General features: G+C 31.1%; 1 protein-coding gene across 1 annotated transcript; it reads left to right on the forward strand.

The window, feature by feature from the left end:
- Nucleotides 1-955: 955 nt before the first annotated feature.
- Nucleotides 956-1,616, forward strand: LOC111020486 (auxin-responsive protein SAUR50). Its single transcript, XM_022297169.2, has one exon. It carries the CDS (start codon nucleotides 1,055-1,057, stop codon nucleotides 1,493-1,495), a length of 441 nt encoding a protein of 146 aa, XP_022152861.1. The 5' UTR covers nucleotides 956-1,054; the 3' UTR covers nucleotides 1,496-1,616.
- Nucleotides 1,617-16,342: the final 14,726 nt, after the last annotated feature.

Raw genomic sequence — 16,342 nt, forward strand, 5'->3', positions numbered from 1 at the left:
AGATAAGTTTTGAATTTCTCAACTTATAAAATATGAGATAAAAGTTATGAAAGATTCTCATATTTTTTATTACTTTTTTTATTATTATTTTCTTATATTCGTGGTGTCCGAGTCATTTTGCCGCATTTAAATAGGTGGTCATCATAAGATTTGAACACGTTCCCTCATAATCAATCATAGTCCCTTTAAATCTTTTGAGACATATCAGTAAAATTAAATTATGTTATCACTAATATACCATTTAATTAAATATTTTATTTCTCAAAAGAAATTTAAATATATTTTCTTTAAATGATATATATATATATGTAAAATGCCCAAATGAGAATTGACAAAAAATTTTGTGGGTCCATATCCCTAACAAAGTAGGGAGAATCCAATTTAATCCTGGTTTAAAATAAGGTAGAGCTGGAATTAATAAAGATATACATTTTTTTCCGTACAACATGTGAGGTGGAGATGAAACTTACATCCTCTAAGTTGGAGATATATGTCAATTATCATTGAGTCATGTTCACTTTGACCAATCGACACATACATTAAAAACAGATCAAAGATGAAGATTGCATTCGAAATCCCACCTAGCCCGGTTGTCACCTTTTATTTAGCAACAAAATTCATAGACGAACATTCCACTTATAGGTAGGTTTTAATTAATGGAGAATTCTCAAGAAATAATTATGCATCTAAGTAGGTTCGTGAAAAGCATTGGATAAAAAAGTGAATTTAATTATATGGGCTTAGAATTGCTTCACTTTGGGAGAACCACTTCAATAATTTGGAGGCAGAAATGACAGTTCCAAAAGTGACGTTTCATAGAACTTTGAATGCATAGATTCATATATTCACATGCCATGGTCTCCCCTAACTTAACTTCATACACTCACTCCCTTTCCATCCAATTTCTCTCTTTTTTTACATCTTATCTCTCACTCCTCCCTATTAACGCTATATATATACACCTAATTTGCAAAGTTCTAAAACACACCATCGAAATAGAAATCAAATTCGAAATCGCTCTCTCCCCTCTATCTCTCTCACGAGCTTTGCACATATGGCTAGACCTAGAAGCGTCTGCACGAAGAGAAAGAATGGTATTGTGAAATTTAAGGTCGTAGTCGAGAAGCTGCAGAAGAGCCTATCGCTAACTCGAAAGTTGAGTGCGATGAGCGACAGTTTCAACGAGGATGTCGACACGAGTGCGGTGCCGAAGGACGTGAAGGAAGGGCATTTCGCGGTGGTGGCGGTGGACGGGGAGGAGCCGAAGCGATTCGTGGTTCCGTTGAGTTGTTTGACACACCCTATGTTTTTGAGGCTGTTGGAGCAAGCAGCTGAGGAGTATGGGTTTGATCATGAAGGTGCATTGACAATCCCTTGTCACCCAAGTGAGGTTGAGAAGATTTTGGCTGATCAATGGCAATTGGAGTCTAAAACAGATTCTAGAGATGCAATTGCTTGGGGAACTTTTTGTAAAGCTATCATTCAAAGTTATTGAAACAAACTCAAGGCCACAAGTTTTTGTTTTTATTTTTTATTTTTTTTCTTCTCTTTCTTTTCTTTCAAGAATGTCAATTTTCCCAGTGAAATAATGGCTAGGTTTTTCTATTGTTATTGTATATTTTGTTTATTATGAAAGTAAGGTTAATTAACTCTAATAAAGTTTTGATCATGATGTTTTTGTTTGTAACTAAGACTTAGGTAAGAATTAATGGGAGAAAGATAATTTTTATATATCCCTAGACACGGTAAGATGTGTATTGATTTTTTACCCTACAAACTTTCAATTTCATCAGATAAATTTTGACCTTGATCTTCTATGCAACTTTTACTACATTTCAGCCCCTTGATTTTATCCAATGTAGAAATCTTCTTGAACCCACTATTAATTTCAACAAAAATGAATCTGACACAAAATTATGCACGACCATTGAATCAATTTCCAAAATCTCACCGATTGCAAAAAAGATCTAGCTTTGGACCTTTTTTCTTTAAAATACTATTAGTTTCATGCTAGATACATGTTTTATAATTCATTAAATGCACAAGAAAATTAATTTTTTTTTAGTAATTCTTAAGATGAAAGCATATCAAAAAGTAAAAAATTGCAATACTTATTTAAGTTTATGGTAAAGATTGTAACACTCAAGATCTAATATAATGAAATTGAAAATTTGATGAAAAAATTAATATATACTTTACCACTAAAAATTTGATTAGAAAGGAACCTCTTATGATTTAAAATTAAAAGTGCTTCACTAATCTCTTTTATTTTCTTCCATTTATATGCTTCGATTTCAACGAAAGTTATCAAGTTAGAACTTTGAAATATATTTTTTTAGTACAACATGTTAGGGAGGGGATTTGAACTCATAACCTTTTGGTTGGAGGTATATGTCAATTACCGCTGAGCTATGCTCGTTTTGGCCTGAACTCTTAAATATAAAAAATAAAGGAAAATAAAGATATAATATTAATAATATGAAATTTTAAATTATTCAAAAAAGGTGAATTGTTCATTTTGTAATAAAAAAAATTTTAATTTAATAATTTTTTGATTTTCCAAGAAGACGTATTGATATCAAATTTTTATTAATATTTTCATTGACATTTAAAATCTTGCATATTGTTATGGGAAGACAAAAGAACAGTGGACCAAAGGACAGAAGGGAAACTCAAACGTGCGAACCAGGTAAGCACCGAAACACGTCGACCCGGGTCAACCACGACCGACCAGGTCCTCGGTATTGAGACCTTCTCGACGTCGAGGTGTTCTCGGCCAATGGCCGAGAACCCTCATTCGATTCTCTCTCGACCTCCGTGTCGCTCGAGCCGAACCTATCTTGTCTCGACCCTCGATTCGACATTAGGCCCGCAACGAAACTCATGGGCCCAGGAGTCTAGATCTCCTGAGCACACTAGGATTCGACTTATGTAAATCCTAAAGGGATTGAGATTCGACTTCTATAATTCCTAAAGGGATTAGGATTTCACTTCTATAAATAAGAGGGTGAACCAAACCCTAAAGGTACGCTGAACTACCCTACTTTCCATACTCGACTACTCCGATTCTGACTTAAGCATCAAAGCCTTTGTGGCAAGAGCCACACCAGTCCTTAGTGCTATTATGTTTTGCAGACCTCGTCGATCCTTTCTATTCTAGAAGATTGGTGCGAATTTGGTGGAATCCCAAGAGGCTAAATTTCTGCATCAACAATTAGTGTTGTCTGTGAGGACGATAGAGACCTAAAAGTCAAGACGATTGATGACGAATTGACTGAGAACTGCTCGGGTCTGAGGAGATCTCGAGAGAAACAAATTGACATGGATTTTGGAGACATGCCACAACTTTCTGACGACGAATGTCATGAGACTCGGGGCTGCCCTACCTAAGGTGGCCGAAGGTGAAGTAGGTTAACAAATTCCAAAACAGAAAGAGCAACTGATTGAGGTTTCAGAACAGTTGGAGAGCAAATTGGCTGCATTAGAAGAGCAGGTTGCGAGAATGCATTAGAGTATATATCTCCTTCTCAAAAAACTTGAACAGCAGGAAGAGGAGCCACATAGACTCAATCGGGATCCCTGAAAGGGCAAAGCTGCTGCAATTGCAGCTGTTGAAGAATCAACAAACAACCCACTGGCACAAAGTAAGCTAAGATTAGGAGGTAACGACAAACCATGGAACGATAATTTGAGCCGATAGGATCCGATAATCACATGACCGCAAAAATTAGCAACGCACGACAGTAGAGGCAAACAGGAAGCCCGACTAGGTCATCAGAACACAATGCAACAAAGAAAAATCACTTGGCCTATAGAACATAGCAAAAAACAAAAATACAGAGGATACAATCTTGGTAAGACCATAGATCAGGCAGATTCGTCGTTAGTGGAAGAGATAATGAGAGAGAAAATCCCTCCAAAGTTCAAACTCCCTATTATAAAATAGTATGATGGCTCAACAGACCATATTGACCATCTAGATGCATATAGAGAATGGATGGACCTCTATGGGTTGATAGAGGCAATCAAGTGCAGAGTATTTTCTTTCACATTAACTGGCACAGCCCGCATCTAGTTTCGAAAATTAAGAAGAAAATCAATCTTCTCCTTCAAAGAACTGATCGAAACATCTATCACGCAATTCATTGGATGGCGGAATAGTAGTCAACATGTGACCTACCTCCTTACCATAAATCAAAAATCAATGAAAAGCCTCAATGAATATATGGCTCGCTTTAACGAGGAAAGATTACTAGTCAAAGATCTTACCGATGAAATATCGCTACTCTCTTTCATATCTTGTGTAAGAGATAAATAGCTATTATTCTCTTTTCGGAAAAAAAAAAAAAAAACCTAGCAACTTTCTTAGAGGCATTGAATCGACCCCAAAAATATATGAGCGCATAAGAGCTACTCCATTCAAAGCGGGGTCTCGACAAAACTCAAGACCAATCAGATCAATGAGACCCTCTAAAGAAATATACCTCAACAATAGTCTCGTTCAAACAAAAATCAAATGAGAGCAACGAGTATCACAGGACAACCTGACAAACGCGCATTGCAGGACAATATCTAATTTCTCTTTTTTCTTCTTTTGGTCAATAATTGAATAGGTTTAGGGCTAATTTTTTTAATTGTTACATGGTAGGTAGCATATGTTAGGTAATCATTTGCTTCGTTTCAAATTACGTCTGATTTTATGTTTCCAAGAATAGTTACTTGCTTCTGGTTATCTAGTTAGTTATAGCATCTGAGTTTTAATTAATTCCATATTACTTGAGCATTTATCTTTTATTCTAAATGAAAATTCCTCTGAGTGGGGGCATGGGTAAGTAAATCAATAGCTGGTCAAGGAACTCGAACCAGGACAGACCTAGAAATAGGCCAATAAGCTAGAAGCCAGTTAGTGAAACCGAGGAAAAGAATCCCAAAGGTGCTGAAAAATACAGGCCCAGCAAGGTTAAAACAAAAAACAGACAAGTCAAACCAATCAATGAAACCCAAGGTAGAAAACCGGCAGAAGCCAAATAAGGTTAGAAACTCAAGGGTGCTGACTAAGCTCAAGGTATAAAACCATTGGCGAAAGCCAAATAGGTTAGAAACCCAAGAGTAAACCAAGGGGTATAAAACCATGGGCAAAAGCCAAATTAGAAACCCAAATTATGTACCACTGGCCCTACTGAAAGTTAGATCTGAAGGCCAAAATCTAACGGTTAAAACTAACTGTATAGCAGAGTCCAAGAGACTTAATTACAGTCAACTACAACAAAAGAGAATGGAGGCTAAGAAGGTCGGTCCATAAAGACGACAACCAACAATGACAAAAAGCTAAGAGTCGGCCCATAAAGACGACAACCAACAGTGACAAAAAGCTAAGAGGGCTATTCCAAAAAAATAGGCATCCATACCAAGCAACAACTACTCTCTAACATGCTTTTTGCCTTCTATTTTGAGAGTGAGGCTATTGTTATGGGAAGATAGAAGAACGGACCAAGCGACAGAAGTGAAATTTAGATGCGCGAACCAGGTAAGCATCGAAACCCGTCGACTCGAGTTGACCCGAGTCGACCACAGTCGACCCGTGGTCGGCGTTGAGCAGTGCTCGACACCTAGACCTTCTCGGTCAATGTCTGAGAACCCTCCTTCGATTCTCTCTCAACCTCTGTGTCGCCCAACCCGAACCTATCTTGTCTCGACCCTCGATTCAACATTAAGACTGCGACGAAATGCATGGGCCCATGAGTTCAGATCTCTTGAACACACTAGGATTCAACTTCTATAATTCCTAAAGGGATTAGAATTTGACTTCTATAAATAAGAGGGTGAATCAAACTCTAAACGTACGCTGAATTATCTTACTCTCCATACTCGACTACTCTGATTCTGACTTAGGCATCCGAGCCTGTGTGGCAAGAGCCACACCGGTCTTTATTGTTATTCTGTTTTGCAGAGCCACACAGGTCTTTATTGTTATTCTATTTTACAGGTCTCGTCGATTCCTTTTATTCTAGAAGATTCGTGCGAATTGGCGGAATCTCAAGAAGCCAAATTTCTGCATCTAACACATATAATCATATAGTTTATAAGACTCCCCATGGAATTCTATTTAAAAGTTATTTTGGAAATGTGGAATTCTAGTTAAAAGATTATAATCATTTAGAAAGGATATAAACTGATCCAAAATATGGTAGAGAATTGTATTTGAGAATATTTTGTTTCATTCAAAATTCAGTGCTAAATACATCTCGTCTACTCTAATCTCGTGTAATATATGATTAAAGTATCTACATTAGCTATTTATTTTTTGAAATGTAACAAAAAATAAAAAAATGAAAATAGTCAAATTACATATTTTAATCATAGGTTACATATTTTCTTAAAAAAAAAAATATATATATATATATATACACACACACACACAGGCAACATATTTAATCATAGGTTACACGTCTTATTTCCCAAAAAAAAAGAAACGACTTTTATGTTTAAAAAGGTTATGATCAAATTTTAAATTGGCTATAGACCATCATTTGTATTTGTTTTTTTTTATTGAAAATTTATTGTAGGTGTCTTTATTTATCACTTGATTTGAAAAATGACCAAAATTAAAAATGTTAATTCCGATTTTTACAACTGTTTTACAGATTTGATTTTGACCATCTTACCCTTCCTATTTAGTTATTATTTTCAAAATCAAAATAATACTCTCCCTCATATTCTCAAATATGTTTCTTGTTATATTATCTCACTTTCTTATATTTTCTCTCCTAGATCTTAGAAACCATCTATCTCACTTTTTAAATATATATTTGAATATAACATACCATAACTTAAAGAGGGCAGCATGAGACACGATCAATGGATCAATGGGTATCGAGAGGGAGACAACAGGAATGGAGGGGAATTGAGCAGGGAATGTACGGAATTAAGCAAGGGAGACAACTGTGGAGGTGAGATAGCTGTAAGTGGTGCGAGGAGTGGATGGAATTTAGCAAGGGAGCAAGGGATACAACAGTGGAACAATAAGGTGGTTGACAACGCTGTAAGTGGCGTGGGGAGTGACGGAGGGTAAAGAAGAGAGATGTCAACCGTATGAGTTTCTACCGAGGTAGATTTTTTTTTTTGTATTAATTGTATTACAAAAATAAACATTATGTGTTCACCCTATTTTTCACAATAAAATGTTCAAATATTTGTTCTCTATTTATCGTATTTGTTCATTTGTTCACCATATTTGTTCATTTGCTCACCGTATTTGTTCATCATACTTGTTAGTGTATTTGTTCGTATTTATTCATTTGTTCACTATATTTATTCATTTGTTCACCGTATTTGTTTATCATGCTTGTTACTGTATTTGTTTCCATCTTCGGGATTGGTATTTTCATTTCTAAAATGATTTTCTTGTTTAAATTTATTTTAATTTAATTAATATTTTTTCTTTTTAGGTTTAATAAAGGTAAGATTCTCAAAATATTTCAATGATTCATTAGAAAAATATAGGTATGATTCTCTATAAAAAAAGGACAAACAATATATTCATTCAAAAATCATGGAATGGTAATTTCGTACCTATAAAATTTTCCTATTTTTACGTTGGCCATTTTTCAAAACTAAAAGCTGTTTGGTTATTTTTTAAAATGACTCATTTAAAATAGCTATTTCTATTGTTATCCCTTTTTATTGCATTTATTGAGTTCTCATTTGGGCCTCTTTTTGTTAGCCCATTTACTTATACGAAGCCCATTAAAAAGCTCGCTACTGAGCTTAGCAGACAGATTTGTTTTTTCTCTGTTTTTTGAAAAAAGTTAGTAGACAGATAATAGACGCAATATTAGGAGATCAAAATTATAGAACAAAGTTTACTTTAATTATCTTTTTATTTAGGAATATAATTCAAATATATAGTGAAGATTCATCCATAGGAGCATAGTTTAGTTGATTAGGGGCACCAATTACTTTAAGTTGAAGAATTCTTTTAGGTCGAATATTCCATTTAGGTCGAAGATTCAATTCTTTATCCCATATTTATTGTACCTATCGTTTATCGAAGGTTGTTCAAGAGGTGAGAGGATTCGAGCCTCCAACTTTTAAAGATGTAAGTAATGTCATGTCAATTGAGCTATGTTCGCCAAACCTAGCATAGCTCAAGTGGTTAAGGCATCTATCTTTGTTCAAGAGATTATGAGTTCAAACCCATTGAGTAAATATATATATATATATATTTTATCAAATAAGAGAATAAGAACCTTCCCCTCCCCATTTTCTTTCCTAAAAAGGATTCACACATTAATCTTTTGACTTCTAAATTAACCCAACTCAATTTTGTTTTAGGATATTACAATCCAAACAATAAAGGTGAAAATTCAAAATCTAGATGAGGCACAATTATTAATTCTTTCACGAATTGATTTATGTCTAGTTCTAACAATTAAAGCTACTCTTATCTATATCGAAGAAGAAAAAAATTATGCCTAAATAGGTTTGCGAGTTTTTTTTTTTCTTTTTTTCTTAAGTAGGTTTGCTTTTAGTCCAAAATTCTAAATGGAAAGAAAAGTTAATGTTGAGTGAAATTATCTTATTAACTAAGTTCACCCTAAATAAGGTTAAATGAGTGATGTAGGTCAAACTGTCTAGCTCAAGCCCACCAGACTAGACTACCTTAGTCGACTAGACCAATTCTGACTAGGCTAAGCCGACCTAAGGAGACTCTTATAAATAGGAGGAGGGACCTCATGTGTGAGAGACGTTCTCACAACCCTACTCTCTTTTCTACGCTCATTAACCTATTGTATGACTTAGGCATTCAAACGTGCTAGGTTGCTGGTGTATAGATCTTGTAGTATACACAGGTGTTCGTCTCGAGTTTCTTGTCTTGTAAACCGAATTCAAATCATGCATCAAGATGCACCATCAATGTCCTAAAAGATATAAGATAAGTACAAGTCTCACGACATTACCCATTGCAATGCCAACAAAATATGAAATTCAACTGAATTTTACAAATCAAACAATTATCAGCCGCCATAGAAATCAAACTTAAGCTCTCAAATAGTTGATTGTCATTTGAATATTTTGTGAAATGGCCATGAATGATTATGTCTGCTCCCCCATAGAAATCAAACTTAAGCTCTCTTTTTCAATTTTAAATCTTTATTTTGGGTCTCTCCAATCGTGTGATGGAAATCATAATTACCTTTGAAATTCTGCTCCCAAAAGATCAATTTCACCAATCACTAAATTTGGATTCTCCAAACAATTAAGTACTCTGTAAACTTGTCCACATCTCTCAATCAAGATTTAGAGTTTTAATTATTGACGGGAAATTTTTGGTCTAATTTTAATTGATTAATTCTAAATGGGTGTTCAAGCAACCTAGTGGGGTAGTAAAATATCGAATTTTGTTTAATCTAGAGAATTAGTCTTAGGAAATTAGTCTCAATTATTATAGATTTCCTGTGAACTTGTCCACAAATATTTGAAAATTTTCAATTGTTGGAATTGAAGTATTTTTTAGTGTGAAAAAACATATTCTTGTGGACAGTCAAGTTTTCCAATTTGTTTCTGAATTCTTTTCTTTTTCTTTTTTAATAGTTGTTTTGTTGTAATTCTCAAATGGTAGTGGGCAAGAAAGACACAGCATGTTGGTTAAATATACGTTGTATACGTAAACTGAATAACACTGGTAAACATATTACAACGTAACTGGCTACAAACAATATAGTTTTGACAATTTGATGAACACCAAACTTGATAAATATAGTCGAGGCACACTCAAATAGCACTGACTTGAAGACAATTATTCGCTCTGCACAAGTTGCTAACAGTCTACAGCGATTGTCTCAGCATGATACACTGACTAACTCCGGTAGAACAACAACCTCGAACTACTCGGATCTGACAGAACTCTTAGATACTTGCTCTCAATATAAACGAGAAGAACAACTCAACAGAAAAGAGAACTATGTGAGAGGAGGAGAATACCCAATTGTGGTATGCTTGGTTTCACAATCAAGAATATCACAACTATATATAGTTATGTAAACATGAAACTCCTCACACATGAATTAAGTTCAACTTTAACAAAATAAAGTTACATAACACAAAATTGAAACAAAAAGCAATTTATGAAATAAATAATGAATTTGTTACAAATATAAAATAAGTTTCAAATTCTTAATACACAAATTTAATTTCCGGATGTTAAATTTATATACTCAACGGTTTTCTCACTTTTTTTTTTGCAAATTAAACATCCAACACAACCCTGGATAATAAATAATAAGACAAAACTAGTGCGAAGATAATATATATGAGTTTTTAATGAATACAAATTTTTAAAACAATTTTTAAGAAAGCGATTCATATAAAATATATCTTTTCTTTAATAATATTGCATTAGAAATGGGATGAGAATTCGAACCATTCTCTCAAAATATTTTATAAATGTTTCTCAATTTTAACTTGATGAATCAGTTTAAACTTTAAATTTTTAATTTCATAAAAAAAAATACTGCAAAAATTAAACTACCGAACATACAAATCAAGTCATGAAAATGTTGAAATTATACTCGAAAATACTGCATGAATCTAATCCCAAACAAATAAATAAATAAATAAAGCCACTCAAACTCTGAAATGTGGAAACTCAAATAAAATACAAAAAAGTTAGTCATAACTATGGACTAAAAGATTCCACTAAACAAGGTGAGATTTTCTTGTGTTTATTTGTTTTGTCAATATTTATTTTAGACATAATTAAATTGAGATTTGTAGGTCTATAAAATAAATATATTAATCTCGTGAAAATGACATTTGAAAAAAAAATGTGATAGTAACTTTATAGTATTACTCTTGGAAAAGAGCCCAAAATGAAACTATATTCTAAATCCAAACATAAACCAAATTACTCATTAATCAAACAATGAAGTTTCACACTCGACCGTACTTGACAATTTTTTCTTTTTTAAAAATCAAAATTCAAATCTTTAATGATTGTAATTATTCTTAGCTTTGGTCCGGACACTCACGAATAAAAAGAAATAATAATAATAAAAGATAATTATTCGACAGCAATAACACATAATTGTCTAATTCTATATTCATACATAAATAATTCATGAAATGTCTTTTCCAACGAGTAGTGAATATGCTTTTATTTTTTGTAGTTAAATTAAATTATTAATGAAATGTAATATGTCTTTACTTTTTGTAGTTAAATTAAATTATTATTCAATGTGTTTGGGAGTTTAAATTGAGGATCTTATTTTGATCACACTATAATTATAACATAAAATTATGATAGAAGAATTTAGAACGAAAAGTTTTATTATGTTGGGTTTGTAAAGAATGCAAACAAAGTCTCACATTGGTTAGGGGAGTGAATGATCATAGGTATATAGGAGAGGACAATTATTTCCATTGATATGAGACTTTTTGAGTGGAACTAAAAGCAAAGTCGTACGGCTTTGCCCGAAGCGGACAATATCAAGAAAAAAAGTCATCGAAATTATACATTTTTAATTTTGAACAACTTTCTATGATTTTAAAAGTTTTAAAAAGAAAAAGAATTAGATAAAGAAATTGTAGAGAAACGCGTAATAATAATGTATTTCACTTTCAAGTTTACTAATTTATCAATTAATATATTTCTCGAAAACTAAGTAAAATGAAAAAATTTTGAGAAATGTATTTGTTATATTCACTTGGCTTATACAACTCCAAATATATCTAAAGATAGGAGAAATTTCTTATGGAAGGACCAAAATATCCTCAAGCCAAAATATTTGGTACGGTATATGAAACTGTTCTTCTAGATTGACCTACTAAATGCTAGAGTATTAAATTGATTTTTATAGGTTCATGAGTTCATAAATATTTATAAACTATTAAAAAATTTCTCAAAAAAAAAATAATAAATATTAGAAAATCAGCATTTTCATTATATTGTAAGAAAATTTAAAAAATATCTACAAAATATCAGTAATATAAAAATAATATTAATAATTATAAATTTTAGTTATTTAAAATGTAATGTTTATATGTTAATTTTAATTTTTTTTTTTCAATTTTTATATTGAAGTATCTGACATTGATATTTAATCAATATTTCTATCAACATTTCCATAGAATTAAGACCTCAACATTTAAAACTTTGCTAAATATTATAATTATTTAATATAATTTTTTTATTAAAATTATTTAATATAATTTGTCTTGTGCTTGAAAAATAAAAACAATCAGTTAAACATGTAAGATATTAATTACTTTTAACAAAAATCTGCAATATTTGATTGATATTGTGTGTTTTAAGTTTTAACCATGGGGAATACTTTTGTGGTTCTAATTCATTTCAAATTAATAAAATTTAACCTAAAATTTTGATCAATAGTGTTCTAAATTTGTTTAATTTGGCCTCTAAAATTCTGAAAGTTTTCTTTTAGTTCTCAAATCTTTTAAAAAAAATAACTATTTAACTAGGTTAACTAAATTTCTTTAATTTTGGTCCCTAAAATTCTGAAAATTTTCTTTTTAGTTCTTAAATCTTTTTACATTGTTTAACCAATTTATAACATAGCTTAGAGCATTAATAGGTTAACTTAAACATACATTTAAGTAAAAGTTTGACAAAATAACCTAGCATGACCCAACATACATAACTACTTTTTGAAAGAACATAGATGAAAGTAGACTTTTCTAAAGTTAAAAGAATATAAATGGTTGTTTAAAAAAAAAAAAAGTTTACAACAAGGTTCGATGTCTTAATTGTATGGAAACATTCATGGAATTATCGATAAAATGTTGACGTCTGATGAATCTTTCTAGAAAAATTATTTTTAAAAAATTTATAAAGAATATTTAAATATTATAAATAAGTTTAATCGTTAATATTAGGTCTACATTATTGATATTTTTGTTATATTTCATCAACTTTTCTATGAGAGGATAAAAATGTCAATTCACTCTTCAGGTCAATGTCAAACCCATAAACATATACAAATATTGATATAAATGTCGACATGTCAATAGAAATTTAAACCTCTAATTTAAATACTAATACATTTTTTTAATTTAAATACTATTTTGGTCTATATAATTTCAAAACATCTATTTTGTCAACTTTTGTTTATTTTAATGTTCGTACTTTCAAAACATCCGTTTTAGTCTCTCTACTTTTAAAAAGTGACCATTTCAGTATCTAATTTTTTTCAATCATCGTTTTAACATGACACTTCACTCACTAAATTTCTTGAAATGTAACCATAAATTTGTATTCAAGAGTTGAGTTTTCATAGTGTATAAATACTCGTTAAAATTTTGTAAATAATGAATAAATTGGTCATTTGTTGCCAAAGCGAGCATAGCTCAGACATATAGCTCCGACCAATAGGTTGTGACAGATCAAAATGAACCCGAACTAAAACAGTATTTAAATTTTTTTCCCACTAATCCACTTTTGAAAAGGACCTACGAAATCCCACATGGGACTGAGCTCACGCAATCATCACACCTAATGAGAAAAAGTTTATGTATAAAATAAAAATAAAAATAAAGGAGAAAGAAAAAGGAATTATCTTTTAACTAGGCTTTAAAAGCACCCTTTAATCACATGGCATTTGAGAATCTCAACCCTTCATTTTCTTCGCTTTCCTTACATACCATGATAACATGAATATTCAATAAATTATGTAGCTTAATTACCCCTCCTCCTTTACCTCTATTTTATATGGTCTATTTACGTAACATATTGACCAGTTGATATAGGTCTATATCGGGTATCGGGAATGTTCTTAATCCTAATAATTTATCTATTTATAATTAGTAATTGGATTGAAGATTTGATTGAGAGCTTCTTTTTTTTTTTCCCTCTTTGTGTTTAGTTTTATGTGTGGGGCTTTTTTTTCCGTACCATGCTTTAAGAAGGATAAAGTTTCTTTTTCTTTTTCTTTTTCCTTGTTAAGGAGGGAAAAAAAGGAAAAAAGGGAGGAAAAAGTTTGGTTCTCCAAAGTAAAAAAGAAAAGAAAAAAAAAAAGTAAAATTTGGATGGTGGAATGTGGGTATCATGATGATGCCTCGCATGATATGATACCATGCCATGCCATGCCAATGCATCTCCACTAAGAATTTTTGCAGCAGTGGAGGCCCAAAGTGCTTATTGGCGGCTTGATTTGATCATTATGGTTTTTCACTTTTCAACAATTTAGCTTATATTTTGAAAACGTAGATAGCCGAATAAAGAAATACGTACGTTACGTGAAAGTCGTCTTCTTATAAGTTTAACTTTTTAAAAATAACATAGTTTAGTAGTAATTGACATATATCTCAAACTAAGAGATTGTGAGTTCGATCTCTCACCTCTACATGTTGTACTAAAAAAACAATAATTTAATATACCATCTTATCTTAACCTTTCCTCTCAATCCAAGATTTAAATTAATTTTTCATAGTCCAAAATACTAGTTTGACCCTCTATATTTCCAGCTTCGGTTCATTTTGGTTTTTTACTTTCAAAGTGCTTGTGTACTTTTAACTTTTGTTCATTTTAGTTTTGTACTTTAAATACATTCGTTTTGGTTACGTTCCTGTATTTTAAAAAAGTGACTATTTTGATCCTTTCATTTTAGTTCTAATATCATTTTTTCTATCACAATTTTAACACAGCGTTACAATAAATATATTTCTTAAAATATATACATTACTTTATTCTAAAGAGTTTTCGTTATATATAAAGTTTGTATTAAAATTTTAAAAAGAAAGATTAAAATGATAACGTTTTAAAAGTTCAATGTCTAAAATGAATGTTTTCAAAGTATAGAGACCAAAATGAACATTTTCATAATACAATGATTAAAATTAACCAAGGCTGAAAGTATAGAGACCAAAAGCAATCTCATACTTGTATTCTTTAATTATAGAAGAGCCTAAGTAAAGGATAGGTTTTAGTTATACGATAACAGTTGGGATAAGAAGATTCATCACACTTACGTTGTAGCAGTTTGAACACACGAACTTTTAATTAAAAAATACATGTCTTAACCAGTTGAATTAGGCTTAAGTAGTGTATCTAAAGCTAACTTAGATATATATTTATACTCATAAGTCAAGTAAATGCATTACTATGACTAATTACCATCTCAAAATTACTACCGTAATCGTCAAAGGACTTTTTTTTTTTTTTAATTGACACCAAAACGGCGTTGTTGACTTCTTTCACTCTCTCATTTGTTTATAAAGTTTCTCCTAAAATTAATTAATTTTTTTGTTTTTTACATTTTTGTACATTCATTAGTCAACATTAATTTCTTCTCTAACAATACCTTAATCCTTAACCACCAATGCATTACATGTAGAGAATTTTACTTTTAAGGAAGACAAATCACATCGAATAATAATCTGAATAGTTCAATTAGTTAAGACATATATCATCAATTAATTAATTCAATTCCTACGTCCACATAATGTCCAACTACCAATAAAAAAAATAGAAAAAAGAACCACATCGTCTAACACGGACCTAAATAGATGTACCATCTTTATTTTATTTTATTTTTTTACTTTTTCAAGCATTGAAGCTTTTGAGAAAGCAGTAAGATTTATTCCAATAACAAAATGACATTGAAAATATGTCAAAAAAAAAATCAAAAGTAATTAAAATCTAAAATAAATATTTGAGTGGGGTTGGGAAATTGACATGATTGTATTGAGTACTTGATATATGCAAAAAGGCTGAATGTATATAGACTTGAGATATCAGTCCATTGGTCTTTTTTTTTTTTTAAACAATCTCCACTGGTATTTATTTATCTGACTGTGACACGAAATCCCAAAAAAAAAAAATGACTGTGACACTTTTGATTTCAAAATAATATAAACAGTTATTTGGTTCAGAAATATGAGTTTATTATAAGGTCCAACAGAGTAAAATTTTCTAGGTTTAAATTACATTCTAGTCTTACATTTTTTAGATTTAAAATATTTACTTTAATTCCTAAACCTTATAAAAAAAAAAAAGTTATCTTTAAACTTTCAAAAGCTGTATTTTACTGAACTTTTGAAAAATAATTATATTGATCCTTGCTCTATATATATATATTCAAGTTACTATCATCTCGATTAACAAAAATAAACATATATTTTGGAAATTGTAGCGACTAAAATGGAAAAAAACATAAAGTTTTGGGATAAAAACAAACATTTTAAAAGTTGGACTAAAATTGAATAAACTTGAAAGTTTAGGAATTAAAATAGATATTTAATTGTCAACCTGAACATAACTGGTGAGTTAAGGCATGTTCAACCAAAAGATCGCTTTCGATAATCTCTAGTTTTGTAAGTAATTCTC

Source organism: Momordica charantia (assembly GCF_013281855.1).
Source record: "Momordica charantia cultivar OHB3-1 chromosome 3 unlocalized genomic scaffold, Mcharantia_2.0 BLBB01000003.1, whole genome shotgun sequence".
NCBI classification, from domain to species: Eukaryota; Viridiplantae; Streptophyta; class Magnoliopsida; order Cucurbitales; family Cucurbitaceae; genus Momordica; species Momordica charantia.